Raw genomic sequence first — 19,535 nt, 5'->3', positions numbered from 1 at the left:
CTAGGGAATTTATTTTTACAGATTTTATGTTGTAATCTTGGAAATCACCAGACGTGATTCCCCTCCCTTCACTAAAAACTATTAATTATGGCACTAAATTAACAATATATGCTAATTTTATAACTGAAAACACTTTAATTTAATTAAAACTACCTTAATGAGTTATTATACATATAAACAATAGAGTATTAAAGAAAATATTTAATTTTAAAAATTGACATTCAAGATTGCAACCTAAATATACAACACAAAAGTCCCTAGAGTATTGACAAATTTTTTTAAACAAAAATTAATCATCTTATCGTTAATTATTACTAAATAAACGATACAAACACAATTATCTATCGTATTTTAATGCTACCCAGACAGAACATGATCATGCTTCCTTTGTTATTCTTCCGCCAAGTAAAAATCCGATTAAAAAGTGAAATCATTGTATTTATTTTACTTTTATCATAATTATTAGTTTTGCTATTTGGTAAATGAATGATTATGGGAGGCGACTCGTCGGGCGTCGCACACTAGTGACGAGTTTACTGCAAACGCTTGCAAATGCTTCCATCATCTGCTCGTCATATCGCTCGGCTGTCATTTTATTCGAATAAACGTATAAAGAATATATAAATTAATTCCAAAAAAGATTAGTAGTTCTCACGACGCAACACACACAAAACACACACCTAATGCGTAATTCTGTGCTGGAGAGAGATCATACGCATCGAACGGCGTGCAATAGATCGAGTTGGTAGATTACTGTATTGTTGCTGTGTATCGTTGATTGATTGGTATTTCGTTTATTATTTATTTGTTATGCAACGGGAGAGAAAATATTTGGAGGATGGTTCGAAGGAGGCGCGCACTCTTTACTTTTGCATCATTGATGTTGCTTTCGATTTTTGTTGTTGTCAAGTGGTGGCTGGTTTTATTTTTTGTATGTTTTTTTCGTCTGGATGTGGATGGGGAGGTGTTGTGCAGGGCTCAATACTAACATTCCTCTTGCGACTTTCGCACGCATCTCGCCACTTTTCGCTTGAACTCCGAGTACGATTCCCGCCACTCTTTCTGCATGGTTTAAGAAACAAAACATCAAAACTAACTTACAACCCGCCACAAATCGTTAGTGTTAGTTGAGTATTGTATAAGTGTACTTACAGCTGCGTCGACATTCGCAGGCGACTCGTCGTTGGGATCCGCGAGCATCGAGATAACTGATATTAAAATAGTCTCTACCGTGTGCACTGGCAGCCATCTTTCCGACGCCTTCTCGTAGCCGAATTTGTCGTCGCCCGGCTCGTGCAGAATTGATATACACACGTCACCGTTCTTATCAACTACAAAACATCAATTATTACCAAACTACTCAATAAAAAACGCTTAAATCTTAAAAATCATTATGCTTACTATTAGGATGCCAAATTTCTGTTACAAATTTCATTTTGGGTGGCCTAAGTGGATATTCTTTTGGAAAATTGAGATGACATTTGAAGAATCCACCCTCACTAAAACAATAAATCACATTAATTAATAAAATACTTTAATTAAACCAATTTTACTTACTATAGTGTGTCTGGGGGACCAATAATAAGCACCTCCCATCTGTATATATCATTGTCATCTATAAGACCAGCAGAAAAACCCTCAACTGGGTTCTTATTTAATTCTGAAAGCAGAAAACGTGCATTAGTTATAAATAAATACAAGCTTCAAGGCGTTTGCTGCATGCACACTTTGAGGTTAGAAAAGTATTTCCATTCTTATGATGACTTGAGAATAATTGAAGGACTCTCAAATGAATCACTATATTCACCACAAAAGAATATGCTAGAAGCCCTTGAATATAATTAATATTAATTAGATGTTTCCTTAATGATAAAAAACTGAATTAGAATCATGTGCATAAAAAAATGATAAAAAATGCAGACGTTATTGATTTTTCGGCCCGCCGATCGAAATCCAAGGCCCCAAATGAAATCCGCACTCGAAATACCTCGCACGTTTTTCGTGTCTCTCAAAAAACGGGTTTATTCAATTTTCGGACGTTTTTTTATTTCACTGAATAAAATCGCCATTGATGTAAATAGGTTAACCACTCGGGGTAATCCATTCTCGTGGGTAATTTCACTCGCGATTTTAAGATTGCGTCGAATTCGTGGGGCCACGGGATCGTGTAGAGGCACCCGGTGTTTTTTTTTTCGTTTCGAAACGCCGAAGCGGCGTTTGCGAGCACGCATACACGCCGTGCGGTATTTTCTTTCACGTCGCGTCGGGTGAATTTTCACGATTCCGCCTGGCGCTTGGATGATTACCTGCTAGTTGCTTCCTTAGTAAGAGCGCCGACTGTGGTTCTGACATTAATTACAAATAAATTTTGATCCTAATTCCACCAAACAAACGAGCGAGCGTAAAAAGATGGCCGGTCCTTCTTGCAAAATCTACACCACATTGAGCGGCCTGCCTCCTCACATCAAACATATGTTATTTCCGGAACGGTTTGCGCCACCGCTTAGCGCAGTTGGGAACCAAAATATTCGATCAACGCGACATCTAATATAGAATTTGTAAACTAGGAAATAGGGAATTGTTTGGGGAAATTATACGAATATAAAGAATATACACATAAAACTGTAATTTTAAACACTTGTAAATAATATTTAACGTTTTATTTTGTACATAAATTATATAAAATGTTATTATTAAAAAATATTCGGAGTCAAATCACTATAGACAACATTGCTTACACCAAATTTTAAAGAACGCCTACCGATAGGCAACTTTTTATACACCAATTATTGAAAAAATCAGCAAATTTTCCCAACTTTCAACACCAATTTTAAGGCCTTATCCGTAGATCAATAGTAACAAATGATACGTTAATCGATAGAACGTTTAATTAGCTTTATTTTAGTGGTAATATTGAATAAAAAGACTGACTAGTTTAGTAGTTACTAGACATTTTCCAAGAGCTGTTTTGGATAATTTTGAAAATTGCTTACTTTTGTTGTTAATTTTGAATCATTTCCCATAGAGTAATGCAACAAAATAATACATCAAAAGAAAGAATGTTTATTAAGCTTTAATTTTCATAAATAATAAGTTAACATTATGCCATATCTTTGGAGTTATGACAAGTTTAATGCAAGCATTTTTTTACAAAAATTGAAAATGGCTTATTTTTAGTACCCTTTTAATGGCATTATTTATTAATATATTACTATGTTCTATACAGCAATCGATTGGTAGTTTATTAAACTATCAGCTAAATTTTTGCTGGTGTGAATAATACTTGTGTTTTAGGAGATATTGAGTATTTTGTACACCTAGTTTCTAAAAAACTAAAAAAAATGTATTGTTTTAATGCTAATTTAAACTATTATTACTAATAGTAACAAAACAAAATAAACAAGTTTTGAAACGAGTAACTCTTGTAGTACTTGTTTCTGAAAGAATAATTAAATTTATTTATATTTTACGGAAACTACAGCAAATTTAGCATAACGTGTTTTTCAAAAGAGCAAAAACTTGCTTATTTATTTATTGATTCATTACTGTTCTATTTATTATTAATCAAAACTAAGAAATGAATCATAAAGAGGAACTAAAACACTATTAAAAACCAATTAAACTTTTAAAATTGATGAATTATATCAAAAGTTACGCGCTGTTGAAAAAGACTAAGTTGTGTAAAATAAAACAAAAAGTATTCACTTAAAATTTAAACAAAAACTCAATTGTTTTAAGATATTTTGTAATATATTTTATATACAAATTACATATTTACAGGTGAGCATTATTAATAAACAAAATTCTCATCATAATGCATTATAATTCGTTATGTATCAATAATTACACATTTACTTCTCATCTGATACCGTGATACCTGATATCTAACAATAATTATATTATCCAAACAAATAATCTTCTAACAATCAACAGAAACAACAAATTGTTACTTTCGTGGTAGTATTTAATACTTAATACATATTTGATTAAAGTTCTCAAGAGATCATCAAAGATGGAGGGTTAAAAATGATCGAAATCGATAGATATGTAAGACTTACGAAAACAATCACCTAAAACGCGATTGCATCCCTCCTTTTGTTTATTATTACAATTATTATTACAATTTTAGGTATTTTAAAGTTAGAAGTAACCAAAAACGGTAAACAACACACTGATTCCCATCAGTTTGCATTCTTTTCCGTTGTCAACACGCTGTACTTAACCTCAAAACATAACCACAAACATGTTGTCCTAATGTAAGGTTAGGATTGAATAAATAGATCTAAAAAATCGAATGTGAGTAGTTTTTGAAGTTGTTTTAGAGATAAAGTTCGTGTTATTCTTAAATTACATTTAGTTACTTCATAGTTTAATGTTTAGATATAAGTTAGGTTAATAAATTGAGGTAATGTACAATATTTACAGGTACAGGACTGTGTACGGCTTAAACTCCGCCCTCTGCGATAACATTAACCTATCATAATTACTTGACTATTAATTATTCATTACGCAATACTTCTGTGTACTCATTTTTACTTATTGAGCGGGTCCTGATTAAAGTTAGGTTATGATTACTTCCGTTAAAAGTTAGGTTAATGTTTAGAAAGAGTGTACGTTTTACATCTCGCTGTTTTCTTCGTTTTCGGGTTCTTCGGGAAGAGTGTAGACGCCGGTGAGGACTGGTCCTTCGAGGACTTCCGGCATTTTGTTGACGCCCATGCCTAGGTTGACGGTTATTGGCACCACGGGGATGGGGAGGAGCTCGTGTGGGGGCGGTGGCATCTCCATGGTGGTAGGCGTGCTTAGGACGAGCGTTTCTTCGGTGAGATTCGTTCCTCGGGCGTAGAGAGGAGTTTTCGTCAGCGTGGCATTGCCGAATTGTCATGAGGGGCCGAAGGGGTCATTGGCGGCGATTGTCGGCGTGTGGGTGGAGTTAATATCATCAGGGAAACTTGTCAAAGTGACCACTTTCCGGAGGCGTTTCTCTTCATGACGTAACCTATAAATTTTGATAGTTAAATTAGGTTATGTGGCATTTTTTGTTAGAACTTTGATTGTGGCAAAAGTATTTGACGTAGAGAGTTGAAATTAGTCTCATTTTAAAGATAATTAAACAGAGTATAATAATAATATTATTATAATAGTTAGGCAACCAACAGTTCTTTGTATTTTGACAAAATTTAAGCAAATTTAGAAAAATATTGCAAAAAGTCAATTTTCTACTAAAATAAACATCAGAGATCAATAAACATGGTCTCAATTTAAAGATAATTAAACAAAGTTAATAATTAAACATGTTTGGTTAGTACAACCCTTAAAATATAAAGGGTAGAATTAAATAAACATTTTCAAAAAATAAAAATTTCTCATTACCTGTGAACAATTTCATCGTGAACGACATTAAAACACATCGCAGTCAACGCCATCCCAGACATGATGTACAGTGAGCAAAACCAAATAGTAGTACTATTCTCATGCTGGCCAAGCTGTTCACCTCCAGGCAACATATTCCCGAATCCAATCGTCGTCAAACTCATGAAGCAAAAGTAAAACCCGTCCAGCAGCGCCCAGTTCTCCAGCTTGAATAACACGAACGTCCCAATGCAGATGTAGATAAACATGATCGCAAGACAAAGCGTGATCGGCGCCAAAATCGCGAGGCCATGAATGGACGCCTTGGATTCGTTGTCTGTGCCACTAATCGAATCGATATCTTTCAGCGGACTGTGCAGATTGTTCGCAGTGGAAGTGGTGCTGAAGCCGCTGTTGGAGCGCACATAGAATGGTTCCTGAAGGGCGAGTTGTTGTTGCATTTCCATTTGCTGACGTTTTTTCTTCATGCGGCGTTCTTTTCGGCCATGCGTTTCTCGTCGTAGCAGCAGTAGCCGCAGTTTGAGCAGAGGCAGCAGCAAAGGGCGCGAGAAAACACCCCGCGAGCGATGCGGGAGAGGATGGACCCGACTGAGGAGAGGTAGAGGAGGGTTAAAGGGATGCCGAAGATTGCGTAGCCCATTGTTACTGCTTTGCCGAGGGTTGTTTTTGGAGCGATGCTGCCATAACCTGGAATAGTAGAGAAAAAAAATTGTTAAAATTCAGTTTACGGTTGAACTATTAATGTTAGGATATTGAAATTTGTTTTATTCGGAAGATAATTTAATAGAGTATAATATAGGTTACGTTGTGTAGTATAGGCTACCAATTATACCTCATATTTTGTAAATACAATTTTTTTCTTGAAAAAATAAAAATAAAAATTTTAACTTTTTAAAATTTAATTTTCTCCTAAATTAATTATCGTAGAATGTTAAAATTAATTTTAAATTAAAGTTAATTAAGCATACTTTTATATGTTAAATGATTAATTTAATTACAACTTTTGCAAAGTCCATTACAGAGGCGTAAACTTCAACATTATTTTGCAAAACAAAAATTTTTCGTTTTCAAAAAACATAAAACCTTAAAAACTTAATTATTGCTAAACGGCAAGTAGCAATAACATAAAACACACGTCAATTAGCAGCCAATAAGGTAAACTTCCAGATGAAAACTTTTCCGCTAACTTCGAAACGTTTTATTGGCGCTTATGAGTGTTCAAAGTTGATCAATAAATTCTGCGTTCTTTTTACTTTTAACGTCTTTTCTGCGTTATGTTATGATTCGCATTTTGCGCCGTTCTTTTTTTCTTTGTTCTTTTGGGACCGTTGAGTTTTTTCATGTGTCTGGGTTTTTAAAACAACGTTGTTTTGTTTCCAGACGCGTTTAACATATTTAATATTTAAAGGCGCACCTAAACTTCGGGGCAACATTTTCGGGCATTTCGGGCGATTTTCCAGCGGCGAGCTTTGTGTAAATCACCTGCGCTTCCACATCTCAACATTTCGCATTGCGTGTTCCTTTTGTTCTTAACGTCGGCTTCAATTCACTGCGAAAGTTTTCATTTTTCTTTGGGATTTTCAACTTTTCCTCCACACTTGTATTTGTGTTTGTGTTTGTGCTTTTGTTAGCCATGTTCAAATATTTTCATCATTTTTGAATAATATTACAAGCAAAAACATTATTTTTCCTCAATTACGGAAAAGCAAGAAGGTGGAGAAAATATTACGTGGAAAAAATCATAAAATTAACCGCACACTTTAAAATTTTACGTGAAAAAAGTTGTTATCATCAAAAACATACATATCTATCGTTAAATTTGATTTTAAGGGTTGGAAACTATCTCTATTGCCAACAATGACTGTTTAATAGTCGTGTTAATACCGCCATTAAATCCTGTTCAGTTCAAAATCGCTCGTGCTTCGAAAACCGAATCGCTTGTTCGCAAACCGGAAATGCGTTTTGTACATTGCAATTTTAACAATTATTTACCATTTACCAAATAATTTTTACTACATTTAAAGTTTTCCATTAATAATTTGTCAAAATAAATAATTCTATCGACGCCATATTTCTCCTCACAAAATAAACACTTCAAAAAGTTAAAATTTGCGTTATTTGCTCACAAATAAAATGTAGTATCATTAAAATACACTCAAGAGCAGTAAAACGACACAAAATTGCATAATAACCTATTAAAAAACAACTAAAATGTATACTTTGCTGATAGGCAACTGGATACACTTCACAATTGCGAATAAAGTTGCCTACATTAAACTAAAAACCTCTTCATTACAATTTGATACTTTTTACAGTTTGCAATATAAATTAATCTTCTTTATGTGTATAATATTACCTCTCACTTTACGCATTCGCATTTCAACAATATTATACAATGCTTTGTTAGCTAGGCCAGGGTTGGTGTGTGTGGATTGCGTAATGTAAAATGAAACAGCATTAATTAGCGCATTTTGGCGCAATTAATGCAGCGGGTACGTTGGAACGATGAAGATAAACGTTTTATAGATATTGTCGTAGCGCTGCGTTTGTGCGCTGCAATCGTAATAATTTGCGCACGCGGAATGTGCATGTGCGCTATCGTTGCACGTGTCAGGTATTCATTTGAATATTATCGCAATGCGGACGCGAATCAGGGAGGATCGCGGCGAATTGTGCTTTTCAGGTGATGCGGGTTAATGGCAGATAATTAATATTCAGCTTTATGATAAAAATAAAACTGAAAGCAGTGAATTGTCTATTTTACTCACATTGTAATGATTTTTATTTGTTTTAGGTTAAATATAAGGATAATTGGGTGTTTTTATTGTTAAATGACTAAAAAAAGATCTTAACGCCCCCTCGGTTAAAATTATACAACTATAAACATAATCAATTCATGTTTTTTTCTTTTCAACCCATATTTAACCCTTTTTAAACTAAAATTTTTAGAACAAAAAGTATTCTATGTTATTTCTCGGTACTTAATTAATATCTATACAAAATTTTATCAAAATCAGTTGAGTGGTTTAGACGTGAAACGGAAACATACAAATTATTTTTGTATTTACTCTGTATAATGCTATATAATATCCCCTTTGCACTAAATTCTGTCATAAAACTTCCATCACCATCAAATATGAATAATGATTAAATAATAAATATTAATAGCACCTATATTAAAACACTTGATTAATGATTAATCAGATTTAAAGTAGTTGGCTTAATCAAACATTCATAAACATTTCGAATGGCAATCCCAGCGCTTTAGTCTTCCAGTTGAACGTTGATAGCAGTGCTTCCGGAAGCAGTTGATATCGTTTGATAGCGATTGCAGTGCACGCTGCAGTTAATAAATTATGACCGACGTCGTTTAATTATCGCGTATTTTCCATCTTTCCTAGGCTAATACCACTCGCACCACTACTATCACAAAAGGGTTATTAATCTCTGGAAGCGAGGAGCAGCGAAAGCTCAAACTCGAGCAGCATCTGCTCGGTAAATCCCGGGATGAATCCCAATCGCGAATGCAATCGCAATCATCAGATAAATATCTCAAATTCAAAAACAGCCGAACACATATGCTTATGTTTACATTTACGGAAGCAGGCGGCCGGGGTTGTTTAGATAGACATTTTGTGCTTTTGCGGGTGTGTGCGAGGTGTTAGACAATGTGTGCGAAGTAGGATGTTTGTGGTCATCACTCATTTCACAGCTTTTACTCTGACACCTATCATACACGTATATTTCGCACAGAGTGTTGTAATATCCAATGAGTAGAAAATAACATTGGCCGTCCTATGTTCGATTACGCATCTCCAACATTGTCCCATGTTAAACTCTAGCAAATTATGAGAATAAAACGACTAAAAAAGAATATTTTAACACCCTGTATAAATATATGAGTAGATGAGCCTGTGTTGTGTACGCCAAGTTAGAAAATACACGAATATTTTATACAGAGCGTTGTAAAATTCAATAAATATAAAATAACATTGTCCATCCTATGTTCGATTCCCTATCTCCAACATTGTCACATGTTAAATCAAAAGAAAACAGTAAAATAAACCCACTAAACATGAATATTTCAACTTCCTGTATAAATATGTGAGTAGATGAGCCTGTGTTGTGTATGCCAAGTTAGAAAATACACGAATATTTTATACAGAGTGTTGTAAAATTCAATAAATATAAAATAACATTGTTCATCCTATGTTCGATTCCACTGCTCCAACATTGTCCCAGGTTAAATTCCAGCTAATTATTAAAATAAAACGACTAAAAATGTATAATTAAACACGCTGTATTAATATGTGAGTAGATGAGCCTGTGTTGTGCCCCTCAAGTTAGAAAACACACGAATATTTTATACAGGGAGTTGTAAAACTCAATAAATATAAAATAACATTGTCCATCCTATGTTCGATTCCCTATCTCCAACATTGGCACATCGCTAAACATAGAAAATCAGTGAAATAAACCAACAAATCATGAATATTTCAACACCCGGTATAAATATGTGAGTAGATGAGCATGTGTTGTGTATGTCAAGTTGGAAAATGGAAATCGAGGAGGCGGTGCATGCCCCGTACGCAAAGCGATATATATTAATCAAGAACATCTCTGGCAGGACTCTCGCAGGACGTACAGGACATAAACTTCCTCTCACATATGCAAACACATAGATGAACCTACACATAGACAAAATATGTTGTATGGGCATGATCAATTTGAGTTAGAATTGATCTAACATACATTCACACACAAACACCAACACGAATCGTGTGGGTGTTGACATTGTCCACGGCATACTCAGGTATTGGGTTTAGTGTTTGGATAGATGATCCATTTTAGATCTACCGGATTGCTGAGAGTGGAAATAAATTCATTGTGGGGATAATGCCCGGCGCCTCCACATAATACTAAACCATTATATTTTCTTCAATTTTTTTTCTTTGAAAATTTTGGTGTAAAATATATTAAATTTTTATATTTTTTGATTTTGTGTTGTTTAATATATGGTGTTTTAATTAACTGAGTTATTTTACCGCAAAAATGTTTTTTTCGCCAACTTTTTTGATTCTTTTGAAGTTTCGCCAACAAATTTGACACACAACTCATTAAAACTCTCGGCTTGTTTACATATATTGCACACAACGCGCATAAACATGAAAATGAGTGCGAGTAAATCTCAAAAACGAAAATGAGTGTGTCGGCGACGACTCATCACACGCGCGCCGCATTCCGCAAAGCCGCAAAGCTCGACGGGCCGCGCGAAGAAAACCAAATTAACTTTTGTCGCATGCGCACGTTTCGCATGTGCGCGCACTCCGGGGGCGATCCTCATCCGGCTATTTGTTTTTACGTGTTTGCAGCTGAGCTTTGCGCCCCGGCTGAAACCGAAACTCAAAGAGACGCGAAAGCTCAAACTGCTCAAACTCGAGCGTTGTTATAAACTTTTAGGTTATTATCGTCATACACAACCATGTTCTCATAGTCATTTTTATCCTGATGGAGGGTATGATTTTGGATGACAGGAAAATGGCAAAATGTATTGGGGGCATAAATACAGGGTGTTTTGGGAATCATTTTTGTTTTAGTTTAGTTATTTGTTTATAACTCCTAAACAATTTGTTCAATTTTGATGATTCTTTCAAAAATTGATTTAGAATTAAATTATTTATTACATTATTTTTAAATTTTATATTTACCATTGTTATTTAAAAAGTTATAAACAAATAAACACAAATTTATGAAAAAAATTTAACAAATTGACTAAATTTAAACATTTGTCACATTATTAATCAACAATATAATATCAAGTTTAATGCGCAATTTATCCTAAAATAAGCTCCTAAAAAAATAAATAAAATATCTTATAAACTTTAAAAGTTATCAACAAAAAACTAAATTTTCCAAAAAAACTATTTTTCTACTCCCTGTATAAGATATATACATAAGTAGTACTGCATAGTATACCGGTATTCATGTTTGTTAATTCACTCAATTTTGAAGCGAGCATTGTGCATACAAAAATGTCCCACTGCCGCCGTCGCAACCGCCTCCACTACCGCCACCGCTACCGCTCTCCACTCGTCGCGGAAATTTATGCAAATTTTCTCATCATTTCGACGCCGAGTATAAACCGAGACGAGAAAAACAACGCAGACGACTTGTTGTCGCCATGTCACTTGTTTTGGTTTTGTTTTAAGCACACTCGAGGAAAGTTGCGACACTGGCTGGTACTTAGCGCGATGTTCGCATTTTCTTCGCGCGACGTGCTTCAACTTACAAAGCACATTAACTCCTACACACGCACATGTTTATACGTAGTTGACTTTGAGCGCAAGTCGTAATGCTTTTAACATATGTGGGCAAGTATTATGTGGAGGCGCCGGGCAATCAACATAAAAACGGTTAATACCCCATTACAAATCATTATATATTCTTTATATTGTGAGTATTAAGTGGAGGCGCCGGGAAAACATTGGAAATATTTGTGTATTATATTGTTAAATGCTTTTATTTGATTGAATAAAATAAAATGATTGATACTTTTTGTTCTTTTCGTATTTTTTGCGTGTTGTTTGATGTTTGCGGCTGAAAGGTTGAAAGCAAACCGCAATTTTTTCCGCATCGATTATTTATTGCCAAACCTGTGTTCAATTTGGTGATTGCTTTCGTTTTTTGCGTGTTGCTTTCATTATTTTTTCATTGACTGCCGCTTTTTCGCGTGGAAGATTGAATTAATTTTTGTTTACTTCATTATAATCCCTTTTTGTTTTGACAAACAACCAATTAACACTTGTAAATTTCATCAGATGTTACAATTACCGAACCAAAAACAACATAAAAAACGTTTATTTATATTTAGAATTCAATAAAGCTTTGAATTAATTCAAAGTTAAAAAAATTTAGTTTCAATGTAAATTAAAGCTTGCATTTTAATTGCGTGCATTTCGAAAACTACCCCCCAGCACGTGCGAATAGCCCTTCATCCTCTTTCGCGCTCTAAACATTTATTGAATTTTTAAAAACAGTTTACATGCAAATACTCAGCTTGAAACTGGAGCGGAACATGACGCCGAAAATAAAAGCGCGAAAACTGTGAAAAATTTAAACGGACGAAACAGGAAATGGAAAATGTGGAACTGTAAACGCAAAGGACATGGCAAAAATGCAACTACCCCTATTTCTCTGGCCCTTCGTTGCGAGTCGGCGCACTGAAAAGTGGAATAAAATAACGCGTGAAACTTTAATAAAGTTAATGCATTTATGCAGATCGACTCCGGTTACAGTTGCAGTACATACAAAAACTATTCGGTTGCGGATAGGGGTGGAAAATGGTGGGAAACATTATGTCGCAGTCGTGGACACTCGGAAAATGCAAATAATGGAAATAAACGGAATGTAAATAATAAATGAAATCAACGCAAAATGAAAGGAATTTGGAATGGAAATTGCAACGCATCACGTGATGCAAGGGGTGTAAATTGCAATTTTAAGGGAAAGTATAAATTTTCACGTGGTATTAATTTTTTCTTGTATATTGCCCAAAATGTAGTAAATATAATAACAAGAATTGAAGTAAAGTCAAATTTATAAAAATTTAAACAAATATCAATTTTAACATGCAATAAAATAATTAATAATTACTATATTATGTTCTATTTCATTTATATTTGTAAATAATTTATATTTTTACCTATTTACTGAATTTAAATGTTTTTTGATAATTAGTTTTTGAATAATTAACAAAAAAGTAAATTATGTCAGTTTCAAGTATTGAGAATAAATTGTTAATTTAAAAGCTCAATAAATCAATAAATAATTAAGTAAACTAAACAATATTTTACTATTTATTTTGTAATACATTAATTTAAATATATTCCAAATATTAATATTGTATCAGTATTATTTTGTTAATTATCCAGCAATAAATATTACATTTCTCTTTTTCTGTTCTTTAATTTAATAGAGTGAGTTTGATTTTGAATATTTTAAAAACTAATTACTGTACTTCAATGAAATTTAGCTTATAGACGCAGAAATAAATATTTTATATAAGTTTTTAATTTCATGTTAATAACATAAAAATTAAAAAAGTTATAAACAAATAAATAAAATTTAGAAAATATTTACTTTTTAATTTTTCAACTTTAATAACTTTTTAACTAATTATGAAAATTCATTCAAATTAAGTCAGTTTATGTATCATTTATTTATTAACATATATATAAAATTTGAGCTATGTATCTTTATTATTTTATAAGCAATTTATCAAAATCCCCATTACACACATGGTATGCAGATGGTGAATAATGGAATTATCCAATTATTCAATTATTCAACCTGCCAGATCATACCCACCTCTAATCCTAACCAAACATCAATCCAATGCGGCCGTCTAGAATTATCGAAATAATCCGCCGCATCTAATATTATAATTTACACGCGAATTTCCAATGCATATCGAATTTGCGTGCGAATGCATCCGATGCCGATTATTAGCCCGAATCGACTGAAGTGGAGCGTGCGCGTGCGCCGCTGGAAGGGTCAATCGAACGCCTAATTAGCAAACTAATTTGATTGCATTTGCGGGCCGGGGATGCACACACACGATATTTGTTATTTGCCCATTTCGCCGCACAATAGACAATGGCGATGGCGTTTGGCGCGCGCGCCGCCGCCAAAAGTTCTAATTGAAACCGACGCCGAAACAAAGTGCGCTGGAATTATTCCAATTATTGGCCGGCAACACGCCGCGCCGACGATAAACCGAAAAACACGAGCTATTAATTGTAGTTGCAAGCATAAGCTGCTAGCCTGGGTGTTGGTTCTGATTCCAGTGTGCGGTCGTATTAATAACACGTTGTTTTTGTAATTATCACCAAACATTCAATTTTCGGGCTTAATTTCATCGAAACTAATCGGTTAATTTCGATCAAAATTTCAGCACATGAGCAGTAATTTCATATCTATCTATATTATAAATTACAAAATGATCATACATATATTAAAAAGTTATTGACTAATTTATAAAAAAAATCAAAAAATTATAAAAGTTACTTATTATTGAATTTCTCAGTAAATAATTTAAGTAGATAATTGAAACTTTTACAATCTATTAAATAACAATTAGTAAATATGTTTTAAAGATATTGTTAATATAACTTTAATATCTATTGAGTTATTAGCAATTAAATTAACAAAAACAGAAAAATTTAAAATAAATTTTCTTTTTCTTTGTTCACTTTTTAGGGTCAAATAACCCGCTTATTATTTTGTCAATTTTGCTATAAATTTAATATTATTTGTAAAATTTAATAATCAATTATATATTAAAATTTCAAACCTAATTCTTTTACTAGTTTCCGAGTAAATGACAAAATTAATTGGCTGTTCAGTCATGCGATTTTGTAATACATTAATTGAAACAAATATTCAAGTTTAAATTAAAATATCAGACAAACTAATTACAAGATTTTGCTGAAAATTATAATTAGAACGTATTGATAAATTGTTTATAGTCGTACTAAATTTTGTTAATTTTCCGTTTATAATTTTATAGTTATAAACAAAAATGTAACAAATTTTAGAAAAAAATATTTCAAAATTAATTTGTAACTTTCTTGCATGATATCTTTGAAAATTCTTAATTCATTTTAACAAAATTTTAGAATGTAACAAAAAATAATATTATTTATGTATAATATAAATTTAAGCTCTGTACCGTTATTAGTTCCGGAGTAATTGACAAAAAACTAAATTATGTCTTTTATGTCCTAGTTTACTTACCGATTGTTGTGAGTACAGTCAAAGAATACAAGAAGCTTTTGGCAAACGTCCACTCAAAGTTCTCCGTAGTAACCACCCCTTTCCTAGCAGGATCATCCTCCACCCCACCGGCTGCAGCAGCCGCAGCTGCAACCGTGCTCGTTCCAAAGTCAATCTTCCCAGCTTCCTCCGTAATCGACCTCAGGATTTCATCCTGAAACCTAGTGATCTCCTGCGCTGCCAGCCGCGTCCAGTTATCCCTATACAGGATGTTCAAGCTCACCGTAATATCCCAAATATTCTCCACAGTCTTCGCCCTGACAGCATCTGTCTTCGTCTTTAAATCAGTCACATTCAACGCTCTTTTATTCGTCGTCGCCAATGAAGTCGTCGCTAATATTTGACTATCTTGTGGAGCACCGCCCTCTATCGCCAGAAATATAAAACTACCTATGAGGGTGTATCCGAACAACAAGAAGCATATTCCCAGGTTGGTGATGAGACACGTGAAGAAGTTGCGTGACTTTTTGCCGAAACATCCGCAGCATGTGGATTTTTTACTCGCCGGCGACGCTTTGGAGTTTGACGGATAGGGGTCGTAGCAGTAGCGCCCCGCCTCCTTCTCCATGATGAGTGCGTGGGTGGGGGTGTGTGTTGTGCGGGGGAGGTGTCTCTAAACAAATGGCGCGTTAATTAACGCGACGCTGGGCGAGTTGACGAGGCGCATAATTAATAATCGCTGGCGGCTGGGCGCGCGGTGGAGAGTGACCTGGAACATACGAAAAAGAGCGCTAATTAGTTTGGGCGTAGATGGGTCGCGTAATGTCAATAATTGCTTTTCATTTCCAAGAGTTTGCACATGCGGAGAGCGGCTGGTTGTGGGGTTGTTTGAGTATGTGAGCTGATTTGGGAATAAATGTGCTTGAAAAGTCGAGGATTTTCAATGCGCGGTTGGACGCTGTGTGTTTATTTGGCGATAATTTCGGGATCAGCTGGGATAATTGGTTCAAACTTTCAGGGATTATGAATTATTATATTATTCATCATATTCGAATCTGTCATATTGATATCGTCGTTATTTTAGTAATTGGGGGCTTAAAATAGTAAAAACAGAAATTTTATTGAATGTCAACTTTAACATCCTGTAACTTATTAATTAATTAATATTTTGATATCAATGTTTTAAATTTTAATGTAATATTTATTTGTTTATAAGTATGCCAAAAATTAATACTGGACTTTGATTAGTTTTGACGAAACTAAATAAAATGTAAATTAACAGGTATTACTAACATTGCGTATATCCATATTTTGTAAATTTGACGATAACATGAGTATCGTTTGAGATAATTAGTTCAAACTTGCAGAGATTATGAATTAATATTTTATTCATCACATTTGAATTTGTCAGATTGATATCTTTGTCATTTTGGTAATGAGGAGCTTAAAATAGTAAAACTGCAAATTTATTGAAAATCAATTTCAACTCCCTGTAACTTTTTAATTAATAATAATTATTATGTAAATCTTCCAAATTTAAATGTAAAATTTAATTGTTTACCTGTATTCAAAAGATTAATAGTGATAAGTTATTAGTTTTTAAATAATTAATTAAAAACCATTTATAATTTAAGTAAATATGATGGCAAAAATTACTTTTGCAGTTTTTTGTTTATATCTATTAAAATATAGTTTATAATTTAATTATTTTAAAGACACGTTTAACTATTAATATTATACGTGCCTACACCAAAAATTGAGTTATTTTACCAATAAACAAAAAAGTTACAAGGAGTTAAAAATATTTTTAACTTTTACTTGATAATTTTCACATTTTTCAACGTTCAAATTTGTTGCTTGCTTTTAAACTAAATATGAATTTAACATATATGAATAAACATGTTAAAAAATATTGCAACATAATATTCAATACATAAACAAACCAATAAACAATCACACCTTTAGCCATTAACCAATTGACAAACTCCTACATAAATTTTTTATCATCTTTACTGTCTGCTTGTTCCTGTTGTTACACTAAATTATATCTCCATTTTTATTTGCAATTGTGTTTAAATTTTTTGTCGTGTCGTCCTCCGTATGAAATTGTGATTGTGATTGCGATTGCAAGAACCTTGAGTCGCGTCAAATTGAGCGGAACGACAGCGCGAACGAGTATTGAAATAAAAAAGAAAGAGTGCGGCAAAAAAGCAAACAAAACATGGAAAATTGAAAGCAGTTTAAATTCCACAGTCATGATAATTATTGTTCGCTGCTTGATAACGCGTTCAGGTGGAATGAGCAACGCAAACAAACCTGTCGATTCATCTACAACTATAACAATGCGAACTTTGATGTAGTGAGGAAAATCGAGGTATAATCATGTTAACTGTCAACGTGACTGTGTCATTAAACTATTATTTTTACAATTGATGGTTGCAGACCGATATTATAAAGAAATTAAAGTTTATTTAATGATGTAATCAGTTTTTATGCTTTTGTTTTTGATTTTTTAAATTTAAAATGATATTTTACAATAAATTGCTCATAATTTTGAATTTTAATAAAAAACTCTTTATATTTTGTTAATAAAAGATAAATAATTTAATTAACTATAGATATGCCAAATTTGCAGACTGTACAATAAATAGTTTTTAAAATATTGATAAAAATGTAAAAATAAAACTCAGAATTTCAAAACATTTAAATAAGAAATAACTTTATTTTTAATTATTGATAACTTTTTTGTTTATAAAACAATTTACAAATTTTTGAAACATAGCATAAATAATTTAAGTGTTAATCTACATGCAAAAAATATGTTCCGTACAAATGATTGTTTAGAAGTTATTTAGGAAAAACTAACAATGTGCAATTTGTGATTTCTTGGAAGCAAACGCAAATAACTTTGCTATTAACTTAATAATTTTATAACAAAATTTATCAAAATTTATACCAGTTATAGATAATATAGAGATCTATCAAATTTATAAGTTTCACGTATTTGCAATATTAATTTCAAAAGTTATAAATAAAAATAAATTTTTATTTTTTCTATTTTCAATTAAAAATAAAAGTTTATAAAAAGAGTTTATACTTTAGATTGTATTCATAAAATCATAAATTTTTTAATGTATAAAGATAAATAATTTAATTGACTACGCGTATGTAAAATTTTTATATAATGCAATAAATAGTTTTATAATTATTGGCAAAAACGTGCAGATAAAACTTAAAAATTTAATAAATAATAACTTTATTTTTAATTATTCATAACTTTTTTGTATATATAATAAAATATAAAAGTTTTCATGCATTTGAAAAACAATTTAATTATTAGTGTTTCTGCAAAATTTGAATTGCCAACAAATGTTCATACGGAAGTTATATAGGAAAAACTAACAATACGTCATTAGTGGTTTTCATTAAAACAATAGTAAGTAATTTCCCAATTTATTTTATATTGCACACAATAATTATAACAAAATTAATTACAGCATGTAGTTAATACATTTATCTATCATATTCCTAAATTTTAAACTAATACAGCAATTATTTTAAAAGTTATAAACAAAAAACTAAAAAATAATTTCTTCATATACATTTTTTAACTCTAACTTTTACACCCTGTAACTTTTAAACTGATAATCTTAACAACATAATTTTTTGCACACGTCTAAAACATTTAATTGTTAACTCGTGCTGTAAATTTCATGCATGTCCGATTTCTAATTCGCAAGTGACGAAGCAAAAATGAAAATTAATCTTAAAATTATATTTAATGTCAGTACTCGTACAATAATTCAACGATCTTGGTTTCATCACGCCGATCCACCTGATTTAACCTGATTTGTCCGTCCGAGCGATTACAAAAGTCCGGCGCGTTGCAATTAGAATAAACACATATTTTCGTCATCGTGCGGCGGCCGGCAGCGTGATTATGTTATAATCACTGCTCGGACGTAACGCACACGCACACGACGCACAAAACCAACAGCATTGTAACACTTTTGATCGCGCTATCAGCGCCGACACTTAATCACATTAAGCAATTTCATCGCGCTCAATCGCGATGTGGAACGTTTTTCTAAGAAACAAAGATTTTCATTGGTAATATTAATTTAAAGTTATGTAATTAATTAATTAACAAATTTTGACATAGTTGATGATGGTATATTGAAGTTAAAGTGTGTAAAAGTGTGTTTTAGGTAAAAGTAGAGCAAAAGTTAGGTTAGGTTTGAGTTAAAAATAGTTAGTATTAGCAACGGTCATAAAAATTGCATTTTTTCACTTTTTCGTAAAATTTTTATAGTATTTTTGAAATTTTTATGTTTTTATCAAAAATTAACGTTTGTTTTGCTCAAAATGGCAAAAAGTTGCATTTTTAC

The 19,535-nt window shown here is 32.5% G+C and overlaps 2 protein-coding genes across 2 annotated transcripts in view; both read right to left on the bottom strand.

The window, feature by feature from the left end:
• Nucleotides 1–417: 417 nt before the first annotated feature.
• LOC135802133 (ubiquitin-conjugating enzyme E2 G1) lies at nt 418–2,474 on the bottom strand. Its single transcript, XM_065315662.1, has 5 exons — nt 2,307–2,474; nt 1,558–1,660; nt 1,402–1,499; nt 1,153–1,331; nt 418–1,062 (listed from the first exon to the last, which is right to left on the bottom strand). The coding sequence occupies exons 1-5, from the start codon at nt 2,350–2,352 to the stop codon at nt 985–987; spliced, it is 504 nt and encodes a 167-aa protein (XP_065171734.1). The 5' UTR covers nt 2,353–2,474; the 3' UTR covers nt 418–984.
• Nucleotides 2,475–3,799: 1,325 nt separating this feature from the next.
• The window catches only part of LOC135803359 (potassium channel subfamily K member 18), an 84,075-nt gene continuing 68,339 nt past the window's right edge, over nt 3,800–19,535 (bottom strand). The window contains 4 exon segments of the mRNA XM_065316952.1: nt 3,800–4,999; nt 5,374–5,857; nt 5,860–6,060; nt 15,169–15,916. Of these exon segments, the coding sequence (XP_065173024.1) occupies nt 4,882–4,999; nt 5,374–5,857; nt 5,860–6,060; nt 15,169–15,775 (1,410 nt within the window). The 5' untranslated portion in view covers nt 15,776–15,916 and the 3' untranslated portion in view covers nt 3,800–4,881.

Source organism: Atheta coriaria, unplaced genomic scaffold (assembly GCF_025399875.1).
Source record: "Atheta coriaria isolate IRGN ID8LTWV9N9 unplaced genomic scaffold, Caltech_Dcor_3.1 hic_scaffold_2_pilon, whole genome shotgun sequence".
In the NCBI taxonomy this organism is placed as follows: domain Eukaryota; kingdom Metazoa; phylum Arthropoda; class Insecta; order Coleoptera; family Staphylinidae; genus Dalotia; species Dalotia coriaria.
The sequence above is the reverse complement of the archived record's forward strand: the minus strand, read 5'-3'. Positions and strand labels throughout refer to the sequence as shown.

Excerpts from the sequence above, each read along its gene's own strand:
- LOC135802133 (XM_065315662.1), bottom strand. The coding sequence starts at position 2,352 with ATGTCAGAACCACAGTCGGCGCTCTTACTAAGGAAGCAACTAGCAG. Across the intron at positions 1,500-1,557 it reads GGTCCCCCAGACACACTATA|TGAGGGTGGATTCTTCAAAT; the intron begins GTAAGTAAAATT and ends TTATTGTTTTAG. Across the intron at positions 1,063-1,152 it reads CTGCGAATGTCGACGCAGCT|AAAGAGTGGCGGGAATCGTA; the intron begins GTAAGTACACTT and ends TAAACCATGCAG.